Source organism: Pseudonaja textilis, chromosome 10 (assembly GCF_049901715.1).
Source record: "Pseudonaja textilis isolate UNSWEBS1 chromosome 10, rPseTex1.2, whole genome shotgun sequence".
NCBI lineage: Eukaryota > Metazoa > Chordata > Lepidosauria > Squamata > Elapidae > Pseudonaja > Pseudonaja textilis.
Genome location: NC_141999.1, coordinates 21,847,156 through 21,861,491, shown reverse-complemented (window position 1 = coordinate 21,861,491; position 14,336 = coordinate 21,847,156). Strand labels below are relative to the sequence as shown.

The 14,336-nt window shown below is 44.7% G+C and overlaps 1 protein-coding gene across 1 annotated transcript; it reads left to right on the top strand.

Moving 5' to 3' along the window:
- Positions 1–236: 236 nt before the first annotated feature.
- Positions 237–11,272, top strand: LOC113445971 (cell adhesion molecule CEACAM5-like). Its single transcript, XM_087940143.1, has 8 exons — positions 237–427; positions 1,650–2,015; positions 2,466–2,735; positions 5,565–5,825; positions 7,491–7,763; positions 9,713–9,961; positions 10,094–10,129; positions 11,000–11,272. Exons 1-7 carry the CDS (start codon positions 367–369, stop codon positions 10,120–10,122), a joined length of 1,509 nt encoding a protein of 502 aa, XP_087796269.1. The 5' UTR covers positions 237–366; the 3' UTR covers positions 10,123–10,129; positions 11,000–11,272.
- Positions 11,273–14,336: the final 3,064 nt, after the last annotated feature.

Below are 14,336 nucleotides of genomic sequence, written 5' to 3'. Positions count from 1 at the left end.
ACCAACACATAAATTGGAGCCCTTTGTAACTAGTAAACCTGCCATGAACATCAAATGATGCTTTCACCTGAAGTGGAATGACTCATGTTCTTTTAGCAAATAATACATAATATATATACTAATTCTGAATGTAGTGAATATGCATTCCTTACTTTTCCATTACCACCTGGGCATCTAGCCACACCTCTTTGGGAAGGGCAGGTAGGTGTTGATTCATTTGCAGAAGGTTTAGTGGCCAGAGGTGACCACATACTGGTTTCCTGACATATAAAAGCTTGAATTTTCCTGGTGGTACCAGATTCGGTTTTGAACAAAAGAAGAGGAAAAATTGCCAGCCTCCCAGTGTGGAGAAAGCCACCTTGCTTGATGGACGGTGTACGCAGTAACCTTGGATGGAGAAGCTCCTGGTGGATGGTGCTTTGGGCAGGTATGGATGGGAACCTCGAGTAGCAAAGGCTGGATGTGATCTTTGGAGGGGGAATAAAATCCTCATTATAATTCCTGGTGTATCTACGAGAGAGAGAGAGAGAGAGAGAGAGACAGAGACAGAGACAGAGACAGAGACAGAGAGAGAGAGACAGAGAGAGAGAGACAGAGACAGACAGAGACAGAGACAGACAGAGAGAGGCAGAAAGAGAGACAGAAAGACAGACAGAGAGACAGAGACAGACAGAGACAAAGAGAGAGAGACAGAGACACACACAGAGAGACAGAGAGACAGAGACAGAGAGAGACAGGGAGAGAGAGAGACAGACAGACAGACAGACAGACAGACAGACAGTCTACATAAACAGTGTGTTGTCTGGGTGCAGTGAATTTTGAGAAATAGTAATAATAACGATCTTCATAACATTTATAATAATCACATCATCATCATCATAGCATTTGCTTATCCATTTTAGTAAACCTTCCTTATATAATTCGTCATCCTCCTAAGCTTTTAAATTTCTAACTTCTGTTTGTTTGTTAGCCACTGGTAAAACACATCCCATGTTAAAAAGTATTCTGTTTCTTCCTTCGCCTTAATTTTAAGTGTTAATCTATCCATTTCTGCACATTCTAATGTTTTTTTTAAATTACACTTTCATCCGTACCTCTTCATTTCATCTCTTCATTTTTCCACTGTTGTGCAAACAGTGTTGCCGATGATAATTACTATTGAGTCTCAAAATCCATGGAAGTGCCAAAGGTCTACTTTTCCATGTCTCAGAAGGCAATCAATGTTTTTTCTTCATTAACATTTAGCCGTTATAAGGTCCTCTGGTGTCATTAACCTGCTTTGCTAAGCATAGTTTGGGATTAGCAAGTCATGCGAACCAACCATGGTGGTTTAACCCCAGTTAAACAAATGGCAACGGTCACCAGATGTTGGGGTGTGGGGGTTAAATTCCTCCAAGTGTTAACCACATTGCTTTTTCAATTTTTTTTTTTTAATTTGGTTGATATGGTGTTTTCTAATTTCTCCTGCAGGATAGTAAGGGTGGCTTTATTGATATGAAGATCTGTGATGGAGCATGCAAAAGCATTGTGCAGAAACCTTTTCTGCAAATAAATTCTAGGAAGGGGCCTCCTTTACTTGACGAAAGGTATTTTACGTAAGGCTCTTTCGTTTCCCTCCCTCTGTCTCTCTTTCTCCTTTCAACCTGCAGGCGCCGTCCTCCATTGTAGTTTTCACATGGCTCAGCCTCAACCTGATGTGATTCCTATTGCGGTTGATCCTCCACATCCAATGGAGACAGAAGAGGTCCTGATGATCCCACCAATTCCCTCAGATAAAATTAAGTTCTGCACCTGGTACCGTCAGCAAAAAGGGGGCGAAATGGAAGAAATCACGACGGTGTATCCGAAAGGAGGTGAAAACATACCTGGAGAAGGATTGGATGAGAGAATAATGGTCTACTCCAACTGCACCCTTCACATCAAGGAGTTAACAAAAGATGATAGTGCAGACTATGTGCTGGTAGAAGGAGGAGCTGGATTTTCTAATATGGGAAATGTCACCATAAAGGTTGAAGGTAAGGCTTGCTAACCCTTCTTTGTTGTTGTTTTTTAAAATTTTGGGACAAGGTGGCCATTCAGAGTCGCCGTGCGTGGAGGCATCGGCTTCAGCTACCATAAAGTCCTCCATGAATGAGAGCCTCCCTCCCTCATGGGATGCAAAAATTTGTACTACCGTTTCTGTGGGCGTGGCTTGGTAGGCGTGGCAGTGGAAGGATACTGCAAAATCCCCATTCCCTCCCCACCCCACTAACCTGCTTTCCAGCTCCGTTCTCCAGTACAGGGCAACCGAAGGAGACCCAGCCAATCAGCTGGGACTTGGGAGGCAGAGAATAGATGGGGTTGGCGGGACCAGTCAGAGGTGGGATTGGCCGGTTCTCCGAACTACTCAAAATTTCCCCTACCGGTTCTCTGGTTTCTACCACTGTGCAATTTGCTGGTAATAATCATCTGTCTTCTGCCTGCAGAGAATTTGCCAAAGCCAAATGTGATCGTCAAGCCAACCAATTTCCTGATGGAATTTCAGCCCGTTTGGTTATACTGCAATACTACCATCATTCAAGAAGTTAGCTGGTTTAAGGACAACATTCTTCTCGGCAAGGGCTACGATTTCACAGATTTCAACCGGAGCCTCCACGTTGCCTCCGTAACCCCAGATAACACTGGGCAATACTGGTGCCAAGTCTCCAATGGTATCACTGTAGTGAAAAGTTACCCTGTATTCCTCAGTGTGATCTGTGAGTATTTGGTGTGCATCGCCTGCCGCTCAGTTTTACATGTCCCGTATAGGACTGTTATTTAAATTGCAAGGTCTCTTGTAGAGGACATGTTAAAATCCTTCTGACCCATGTAATGTCTTCTATCATAACGAAAACAAAACAAAAACCTATAGAGAGAATAAACTCTACTCTTTCAACAACAGCCTGGCCAAGGAAGGAAGGAAGGAAGGAAGGAAGGAAGGAAGGAAACTTGGCTTGAGGCTCATGGTTTAATTAGGGCAATCATCAGAACCTTGACAGAAGGAAGGAAGTGGATGGAGGGGGGGAGGAAAGGAAAGGAAAGGAAAGGAAAGGAAAGGAAAGGAAAGGAAAGGAAAGGAAAGGAAGAGAGTAAGTGAGAGAGGGAGGGAAGATGGAAGGAAGGAAGGAAGGAAGGAAGGAAGGAAGGAAGGAAGGAAGGAAGGAAGGAAGGAAGGAAGGAAGGAAGGAAGGAAGGAAGGAAGGAAAAGGGGGAAAGGAAAGGGAGGGAAGGGAAGGAAGAGAGTGAGGGAGTGAATGAGGGAGAGAGAGGATGGATGGAAAGAAGGAAGAGGATGGAGGGGAAAGGAAAGGAAAGGAGAGAGTGAGTGAAGTGAGTGAAAGAGGGAGGGAGGATGGGAGGAAGGAAGAAAGGAAGAAAAAGGAGGGGGAAAGGAAAGGAAAAGAAAGGGAAGGGAAGAAAAGGGAAGGGAGGGGAAAGAAGAGAGTGACGGAGTGAATGAGGGATGGAGGATGGAAGGAAGGAAGAAAGAGGAGAGGGAAAGGGAAGGGAAGGGAAGGAAAGAGAGTGAGTGAAGAAGGGAGGGAGGGAGGAAGGAAAGATTCAAAGGAAGGAAGGAATATAAATGAAAGGAAGGGAGAAAAGATTATGGACGTGTGGTGAGCCCCAAAGAAAATTGTTTTCTCATCAAGGCTTTGGGCCCCTCAGAGATGGGTTGTTTCCTTATTGCACCTGAGTAATTTGGTCCTGTCGTGACACAAAAAGTGCTTCAACCTTAACTGGGGGAAAGGACATCCACAGTGAGGCTAAACATCCTCTGAACGTCAGAAGGGAGAGAATTTATGATGTTGCTAAATGCGGTGAGAAGAGTCGGCAACACCCAGCCTCTCGGAAGCTGGAGAAGGTGAGGAACAGGGCAGGGGCGATCCAGCAGAAATCCATGACCAAACGGAGCCCGTTCCCTGGTCATAAAGAGAGGCAGCATTGCCTAGTAGCCAGTCCCTATCACCAACAGGGCTGGCCCAGTGGTGAGCCGCAACTGGTTTAACAACTGGTTCTGTGAGTGTGTGCAAACTGAGTGCAGGATTCAAAAAAAAAAAACCCACCAATTTTAACTTCTACAGCTGACCTTCTAGGGCAGCAGAGCTAAGTAGAATAGCTGAGGTGCGGAAATCCATTGTGCCGTGCGAATCAGCTGAGCTGAAAAACACGGAAATATAGGATAGAATAGGGCGGGGCCAGCTGATCATCGGAACAACCAGTTCTCTATAACCGGCCCAAACCAGGAGCAACCCACCACTGGGCTGGCCCCAATGAGGAGTTAGCTAGACTTCCCAAAGGAGTCCGTTCTCTGCATTTCGGTTGAAACAGCAGCTAAATTCTTGATGTGCATAGGATGGTTGATGCTACCTTGCCCATAAGGAATTTTATCGATGAGGCAGCCCAATTCAGACATCCATTTGTGTCCTTAAAGATATGGAGGCTTCAAGGTGTGGAAGCTTCACGGTGAATGTTGTCTGTGGAGGTTATCAGTCATCCAGGTTGTGGTTATCCCATAAGTACTTTTTTCAAGAAGCAACTGAACTTTCTTTGTTTTTCCTTGAAGACGTTTCGCTTCTCATCCAAGAAGCTTCTTTAGCTCTGACTGAATGGTGGGGGATGGAAGAAGGTATACTCCTTGCAGTCTTCTGGTTGTTAGTGCTCTTCCTGAGAGTGCAGGGTCAAAGAGGCCATACACATTAAGAATGAACAGCCCTCTCTCAAACAGAGGTGGAGGGATACAACACCACAGATCTCGTGTTTACCACACGGCCCTTTCACCAGTTCCAAGAAGGCACCACACCCATTTGCACTATTCAGGTGACCCTGAGGGCACAGAGATAAACCTCCGAGTGGCCTCAACGACTCTCAGGAAGAGCACTAGCGACCAGAGGACTGCAAGGGATATAAATTCTTTCATCCTCCACCATTCAATCGGAACTGAAGAAGCTTGCTGTCAGGGTTCCGGTGATTGCCCAATTAAATCATGAGCCTCGAGCCAAGCTTCAAAAAGATCCAAAAGATTTATTAGGAGCGACATGTCGGCATTAACCTAAATGAAGCCAACTCTGGCATATGTAATTTACAGTCACCTGTGACCCTGTTTCCCCCCTCCCCCCCCCCGGGTGTATCATAAATCAGATTCTCCAATGAAGCACGTTCACAGGGCTGGGTGTCATCAATCACATTCTCCAATGAAGGATTTTCTCAGGCAGAAGACCTGGTAGCCTAGCTACAATCTTTGTTAGATAAGGGTGGAATGTTCTTCTGGTTTTAAACTTCCATAGTGCTCCTTAAGATTTTTCCACACACACCCCCTTGTTTATGGCAACTCAAAAACAGCCATAGGGATGTTTTATGAGTTGACGTTTCTTGGATGAGAAATGAAACTTTGTCAAGGAAAACGAAGGAAGCCCAGTTGCCTCTTGAAAAGGCACTTTGGGGACAACCAAGACCCTGCTCGCTCTTGCGTTTGAACGGCTGGAAGTATTCTGCCTAAATTGCTCTGTTCAAATTCAAAATTTTCTGCTTTGCATCTTCATCCCTAGATGGTCCAGGAGAACCTATCATCAGTCCAGTGGACGTCTGCAATGAAGAACACACAAACATCATCCTCTCCTGTAAGGCTGATGCATTTCCCCAGCCTCAGTATGCTTGGTACCGTGATGGTGTCTGGTTGGATGACGGGCGCAGATTATTCATCCAAAACTTCTCTGAGAGTCAAGCCGGGGGCTACGTCTGCGAAGCCATGAATGAGCTCCTTCACCAAAAGACGAGAAGCAATATTCAGCACATTCGCTTGAAGAAAAGTACGTAACTGCAGAGGGTTCAGCACTTGTGGCCCATTGTCACTCTGGGTCTGGTGTGTCGGAGCCCCCTTTCACCAGCATTGTTTTGTGGGACCTGCCACCAGGGGTGGTATTCTACTGGTTCGGTCTGGTTTTATAGAACCGGTAGCTCCAAAGAGCAGCTGACGCAGAACGGGCTCTCTCCAAAGATCGTCTTTTCTTTGGTTGGGCCCACTTGCCTGCCAGGCCTCTAGGCTGTCCTGTATTCTTACCTTAGTTGCTTTGCATGGCACAACTGAGTGCTGCATGTCAGCAGGATGTTTTATTTATTTATTTAGTCAAAAGCTTACCAATATCACAGAAACAAGAATAAACGTAAGTTTAAATACAAGAAATAGGAATGGATAATTGGGGACAATAGGACAGGGACGGTAGGCACTATGGTGCGCTTATGCACGCCCCTTACAGACCTCTTAGAAATGAGGTGAGGTCAATAGAGGTTAGTTTGAGGGTAAAGGAGTGGGAGTTAGAGCAGGTGACAACAGAATCAGGTAGTGAATTCCAGACATTGACCGCTCTGTTGCTGAAATCATCTTACTGCAATTGAGTTTGAGTGGCTTACATTGAGTTTATATCTGTTGTGTGTTCTTGTGTTGTTGTTGTTAAAGCTATGTTAAATGATATGGTGATTGCTTGCAGGAGAAGTTGTTTGCAAGTACTGCACAAAACATGCGCTCACTGAACCGGTTGTTATGCCGGTAGGATCCCACACCTGCCTGTCACAACTTAAATCTAGTGGCCCCCAATCTTTTGTGCACCAGGGACCAGTTCCGTGGCGAGAGATTTTTTTTGTGGACGAGTGGTTTTGCGTGCTGTCTGCATCCCACAGATGGGTTTCGCTTGCCCGGTTTCTGGCATGTCGTGGCCCAGTGCCAGTCCACGGACCGGGAGTTGGGGACCCCTGGCTTAAACCTCAAAATAGAAAGGATCCTTGGCTCCATTGGTTGAAAAAGGCGTTGTTTGTTAGAGATCAACTGTATAGGTAGTTGTTGACTTATGACCACAATCGAGCCCAAAATATCTGTTGCTGAGTGAGACAGTTGTTAGACAGTTGATCTTCTGAGAAGCCAAGTCAAGAGGGAAGCCAGATTGTTCACTTAACAGCCATGTTACAAACTTAACAACTGCAGTGATTCACTTAACAACTGTGGCAAGAAAGGTCAGAGAATGGGGCAAAATTCATTTAACAACTGCCTTGCTTAGCCGCAAAAACATTGGACTCAGTTGTGGTTGTAAGTCAAGCACTGCCTGTAATAAATACATGTATTTATTTGTTTGCTTGGATCTCGCCTGTATCGTTTTTACAAGGCGGGAAACATATCCAGCAACTCCTTTTATTTCCTATTTTCCCCACAACAACAATCCTCCAAGCTCAGCCAACCATCTTTCGTGCCTAAGGCAGGACTAGAACTCACCGTCTGCTAGTGATTGGCCGAAGCAGGTCCCCCAACCATCTTTCATGCCTGTGGTGGGACTAGAACTAATGGCCTCCAGCTTTCTAGCCTGGTGCCTCAACCACTAGGCCAAACTGTCTCACCATTAATCCTCTCCATTCCTGCACTTTGCTTCTGTTGTGTGTCATTCCCAGGACCTTCTTCATCATCAACTCTTTTGCCTTCCTTGCAGGTTGTGTGAGCGGAGTGACTATCACTGGCCAACAAGAAGGCACAGAGGGCAAAAGCACCTTCTTGCACTGCACAGCCGAAGGTGACGATGTTGTGTATTCTTGGACCAAAGGAGACCAGCCCGTGAATGAAAATGAACGTATCAGTTTGACACCTGATGGCCAGACCCTCAATTTCAACCCATGCAATCGAAGCGATGCTGCTCAATATACGTGCCATGCTTCCAACAGCTTCTCTTCCGGTGACAGCGATCCCTTTGGCTTAACCATCATATGTAAGTCTGACCTTCTTCTCTGGAGTCATGCCAAGGCAGCCAACGTGCCTCGCTTTGGGTTTGGGTTAAGAGAGGAACAACCTCTTGTACGGAGGCTAAAAAAAGAATGGTTGCAGGAATGGAGTGTCTCTAGTTTGATGAAAAGAAAGACCAGGGGAGACATAACAGCAGTCTTCCAATATCTCAGGGGCTGCCCCAAAGAAGAGGGAGTCAAGCTATTCTCCAAAGCACCAGAAGGCAGGATAAGAAGCAACGGGTGGAAACTAATCAAGGAGAGAAGCAACTTAGAACTAGGGAGACATTTCCTGACAGTTGGAACAATTAATCAGTGGAACAACTTGCCTCCAGAAGTTGTGAATGCTCCAACACTGGAGGTTTTTAAGAAGAAATTGGACAACCATGTGTTTATCATATAGGGTTTCTTGCTTCAGCAGGGAGTTGCAATAGAGGACTCCCAAGCTCCCTTCCAACTGTTATTCTATTACTCTGTTATTCCTTCTTACTCCAGAACGGGAAAAAAAACTAGGAAAGTTAGGGAAAGGGTCGGCAACTAGAAAATCCAGCCAGCCATGTGCAGGAGCAGCCCCAAAAGCCAATGCAATCCTAAATTGCATTAACAGAGGGATACAATCGAGATCAAGGGAGGTACTAATACCACTCTATAAAGCCTTAGTAAGACCACACCTAGAGTACTGCATCCAGTTTTGGTCACCACATTATAAAAAAGATGTTGAGATTCTAGAAAGAGGGCAGAGATGAGCAATTAGGTTGATTAGGGGACTAGAGGCTAAAACATACAATGAACAGTTACAGGAACTGGGCCTGGCTAGTCTAGTGAAGAGAAGGACCAGGGGAGACAGGATAGCAGTCTTCCAATATTTGAGGGGCTGCCACAGAGAGGAAGAAGGGGGTCAAGCTATTTTCCAAGGCACCCGAAGGCCAAACAAGGAATAATGGATGCAAACTGAACAAGGAGAGATTCAACCTGGAAATAAGGAGGAACTTTCTGACAGTGAGAACAATCAACCGATGGAACCGAAGTTGCCTTTTGAAGTTGTGGGAGCTTCATCCCTGGAGACTTTCAAGAAGAGACTGGACTGCCATCTGTCAGAAATGGTGTAGGGTCTCCTGCTTGGGCGGGGGTTAGATTAGATCAGAGGTCACCAACCAGTGGGCCAGGGAAAATTTCCAAGAGAAAATTTTGGTGGTCTGCAGAGAAATGTCACCCCCCCCCAAAGCAATTAATCCAGGCTGAGTGGGAACACAAGGCTTGCGTTGCTTGCATTGTGAACAACATGAGGTAGTGAGGGGAGGGGGGGAAAGGGCAAAGGGGGAGAATTTGCCCATGCACCCCACATGCCCCATATGCCCCACAAGTCTGGCCTAGCCACCAGGCTGCACACAAGGAAAGCTGCAAGGCCTCCTGCTCTAAGAGGCTGCGCCGGCAAAGACTCATTTCTGGAGGAGTTTGAGGGAGAGAAAGAAAGACTTCTGCTGCTTTCTTTGCATGAAGCCAAAAGTCTCTCTCTCTCTCTCTCTCTCTCCCCTCCCTGAGAACGGAGCAGGAGATGGTATCCTGCGATCCCAAATAAAGAACGATCGATCGGTAGGAAAACAGGGTAGGGAATTTTCCTGCAGACTTTTGGGGGGATTTTCCCAGGGTCTCAGCCACTTTCTGCAGAGACCCTGGGAAAACGTCAGCAAGCCACCATCAGTCAAAATTCATATTAGTGGTCCGCGGGATTTAAAATTATTGAGTTTCGAGGTCCCTGAGATCCAAAAGGTTTGTGACTCCTGTTCTAGGTGACATCTAGGGCAGTCCCTTCCCCAGACCTATTCCACGAAATGAAATGGGAGCATTTTCCCTTTTTCTTCCCCCAGAAGATCGCAAGGCCATAACGTTGAAAGATATCTTTCTTTCGTTAAAAAAATGCACCTTTTTCTTGCAGATGGACCTGACCCTCCTTTTATCAATGAGACAATTAATCTCAATGAGGAAACAGTTAGCCTAACGTGCGTAGCTGTTGCCTATCCTAACACAACAAATGAGTGGTATTACAATGGACAGCTGGTTGAGAATAACCCGAAGGTGCTCATTCGGAAAATCGTCCCAGAGAATTCTGGGTATTATTCTTGTCGAGCAACGAATCCCAAATCTATGATGACAGGCGAGACCACTCTGGAGGTTGACATGATAGGTGAGTAGAAGATAGGGAAACCCTAGGTTAAAAAGCATGGCAAAAAATAATAATAATTGAGGGGTTCCTGCCTAGAGATGGAGGATGGACATACACCTAATATTACCTTGTGGTCTCTTTTTCTCTCATTAGGAAAACTAAAAAGCTTAAGACGCCGTTGAGGGACCTGTAAGTATGAGTTTTTTTCTGAGAAAATATTCAGGAATGGTTCATATTACCCTAGTTTTCCCAAGTGTTTTGATGTTTGCTAGACATCGGGGCAAGAATCCATGACTCTCATCTGGGATCTCCACAGAGTAGGTCAAGACAATCAAACTGGCAGCTACAGCGAGGAAGTGCCCCCTGGTTTTATCTGTGTAGCGTGTTCAATGCACGTAAAAACTAGGTGGTGTAGGAAAAATGAGGACACTCACACACACCCCAGATGAAAATATAATTCGGAAAATATGAGGCTGTGCAGAGATGGTTAGATTGACATTAAAAAGAAAAGACAACGGAGATACAGAATATTACTCAACATGGAATATGTTTTACCAGTGGTTAGATATTAGAGAGAGAAATTAGAAGAAGAAGAAAGGCTATTACTACGTGTAAGTAAAAGATGAGCTATTATGACTATGGTTATAAATAAGTTAACATTATTATTATCATTATAATTACAATCTTCATTATTATTCTTATTATCAGAACATTTGTTATTTCTCTGTAAAACGAAACAGACCCAGACAATGCGCTGTTTTCAAAGTATCTATGCGTAATTAAAATATAAAATAAAAATAAAAGTCAGTGCTTTGATTACACCATTGAGTTTATTTAGTAGTCCTTAACCAGACAACCCCAACCGGAAGCAGAATTTCTGATGACAAGCCAGGCAGTTGTTAAGTGAGTCATGCCAGGTTTTTTGCCATGGTTATTCAGTGAATCTCTGCAGTTGTTTAGCGAGTCCTTTGAATCATTTTCGTTTTCAAATAGGTCCCCAGAACCTGGAACAAAAACTGTGCTTTAACCGCCTGGTGTGGTTTTTTTTTCCTCTTTTAGGTTTCTACTCTCTGATTTCTGAAACAAGCTGAAGCTTCGTCTGTTTTTACATCATTTTAAATTTTGATTTTTTGGAAAAAAAACCATCTACATTAAAGCCACCTTGTAGACTCCCTCAGGGCGCACGCCTGCCTCTGCATTACAAGAATGGATCATATCAATACCCATTTATCGTTTGGCTTTCCCTAATGAAAGAATGTATTGCAGTTCTTCAGCTGGATTGAGAGCAGTAGGGAAATTTGCACTCAATAAATCGTTCTCTTTGGCAATTGGGCTGCTTTGTTGTGGTGACTGTGTTGCTCTGTTGTTGTTCTTGTCAGCCTCCAAGTACAATATGGCGGACCTCTTGATTCTGTGGTGTGGGAGTCGGTTGTGTACACCAGCGTTATTAACTGGACTGGGTTTTTTAAAAAAAAAATCTTAACAAGATAAAAAACAACCCTTAACTCCACAGTCTATATATAATATATAAATTATTGCTTGGAATTCTCATAAGGTGCCCATGTCGTACGCCTTTAAAAAAAAAGTCCATTATGACCTCATCTCCAAAACTTGGGAGATAATTTTAGGATTACCTGTAGGAGCGGAAGGTTACTTGGAAGGAATTCTGCAGTGGCCCAGATAGTGTTGAATCACACACCAATTTCACAAGGTCAATGTCAGAGTCCCAAGTAATACATTCATAATAAACAGAGCTCCGAGGCAGGTTGGTTCCTCAAAAAATTGGTTTATTGGACATATCATATTGGCACAAACTGGTGAAAACCGATGCTGAATATTCCCGCAGTTTTCCCCTTATTAAAAACTAAACATTTCTCCCTTTTCCCAGTCAGTCAGTCACACGGTCCAATCAAGGTCCCATCCAGTTGCCAGGCAACGTGGCTCCCCGTCTGCACCAGCCACCGGTGGGAATGTCCTTGGTTCCCAGGAGAAAGTATTTTGTTTTTTGTAACCAAAGAAGCCCCTCTGTCTCTATTCCCCCTCAGCTGCACTGTGGCAACACTGAGCCTCAAAATGGTCAGGTCAGCTTCAGGGTTGACAGGCAACCCCCCCTTAATTGAAGAGGACTTCTTGCAAAGAAAAAAAGATTGCAGAGAGGTTACTCAATATTCACCTTAGCCTCTCTGCCCGTCCAACCCCAAGGGTCCCTTAAGCTTCCGGGGGTAGTTGTGGAACTGTTTAACCAACATGACTCCTTCACATCCCAGATTTTAACCCAAGTAGCCTGAGTCAGGTCAGCTTCAGGGTTGACAGTCATAACATCTCTACCCCAACATCATTCAATCTGCAACAAGGCTTTGCATTAGTAGGGATCAACCACATTGGGTTATTTATACTTTGCTTTGTGGATATGTAGACCATTTGCCATTCTTAAAACCTTGAGGCAGTTTCCTCTGAGAAGAAATAGAAAACATAAAAAGTAAAGCAACTGAACATAACACAGGATAAACTGAACCACGCATGCAGAGTTCAGGCTAACTATTTTACAGATACTCCGCGACTTATGACCACAAATGAGCCCAGAATTATTGTTGCTAAGCAAAACGGTTTTTAAGTGAGTTTCACCCCATTTTACAACCTATCCTGCCACAGTTGTTAAATGGATCACTGCAGTGGTAAAGTTGGTAACACAGTTGTTAAATGAATCTGGCTTGCCCATGGCCTTTGATGGACAGAAGGTCTCAAAAGGGAATCACATGACCCCAGGACACTATAACTGTTATAAATATGAACCAGTGGCCAAGCATCCAAATTTGGATCACGTGATCAGGGCGATGCTCCTTTGCAACAGTCATAAGTGTGAAAAACAGTCATAAATCTCTTTTTTCATTGCCGTTGTAACTTTGAACGGTCACTAAACAAATGGTTGTAAGTTGAAGACTTCCTTTATTATGTTCTCCCAGCCAACTCTTGGTAACAATCAGATAAGGCTCCAAGGAACCTGGAGGTGTGGGGAACGGTCCTAGGACTTTTGTGATTGCGCAGTGATTCTAGACTAGGGGCATATTTGATCCCTCCTCCCTGCCAGACTGGGCACTTCCCAACAGGGAAGTAGGCCAAAGTCCATTTTTCTCTTCCAAAAGACTTGCCAGAAAGTACCTGTAAGATGGCATTCTGTGCTTCGTAATACACCCAGGGACCTCATCCTGGCCTTCTTAGCTGTCGGTCAACAACATGAGACATGGTCAATCAGCTTTATTTCTAACTAGACAACCCTGTCAGAGATGGTATTTAGCAGGTTCTGACCAGTTTTGGAGAACCGGTAGTGGAAATTTTGAGTAGTTTGGAGAACCAGCAAATACCGCCTCTGACAGGCCCCGCCCCATCTATTCTCTGTCTCCCGAGTTGCCCTGCACAGGAGAACGGAGCTGGAAAGCAGGTTAGTGGGGTGGGGAAGGAATGGGACTTGGCAGTAACCTTCACCCAGGAGTGGGGAGGGTATGGAGATTTTGTAGTATCCTTCCCCTGCCATGCCCACCAAGCCATGCCCACCAAGCCACACCCACAGAATCGTTAATAAAAAAAATTGAATCCCACCACTGCCGCAGACCCCTGGGGGGGGCTATGATATCATCATAGGGGGACCACGGAGGCTTGAAGAAGGATCATCGCCCTGATCACATGATCCAAATTTGGATGCTTGGCCACTGGTTCATATTTATAACAGTTGTAGTGTCCTGAGGTCATGTGATTCCCTTTTGCGACCTTCTGTCCACTCTGGACGATCCTGTGATGAGTTAAGAAAAATATATATCACAAATAGGAAAATAGTAGTAGTGATAAATGCACTTCAGTAATAAATCAATGTCTCCTTACCTGAACTGAGAAACAGAAAGACCACAGGTGGGCAAAAAAAAGCAGGTATGGGAGTGACTTCCGACTTCCTGTTGGCTTCCCCAAGGACTTGTGGGAAGCTGTCGGGAAATGTTCAGAAATCATGTTGTGCAATACCCACAACTTTGTGAATAAAGCTGATCTAAAATAGATCAGGAAATTGGAACAATTCTTCAAACCCATATATTGTCAACCAGTAGAAGATTGGGTGAGATGCTTCTAAAATACTCAGTCGAAGCCCAAATGATCACAAAGCCTCATAAACGAAAAATGACATTGGACTTTGCATAGCCCTTTGTAATTAGTAAACTGTGTGACTCATGTTCTTTTAGCAAATAAAATTTTTACTGGTTCTAAATATACTGCATTATTGAGTTTTCATCCTTTCCCGTTACCGGCTGTGAATCCAGCCACACCTCTTCGGTTTGTGAATCCAGCCACACCTCTTTGGTTAGCAATGAAGAAGTCAGAAGTCAAGAGGGTGTCCAGATCTGATTTGCCA

Excerpts from the sequence above, each read along its gene's own strand:
- LOC113445971 (XM_087940143.1), top strand. The coding sequence starts at position 367 with ATGGACGGTGTACGCAGTAACCTTGGATGGAGAAGCTCCTGGTGGATG. Across the intron at positions 428-1,649 it reads GTGGATGGTGCTTTGGGCAG|GCGCCGTCCTCCATTGTAGT; the intron begins GTATGGATGGGA and ends TTCAACCTGCAG. Across the intron at positions 9,962-10,093 it reads TCTGGAGGTTGACATGATAG|GAAAACTAAAAAGCTTAAGA; the intron begins GTGAGTAGAAGA and ends TTCTCTCATTAG.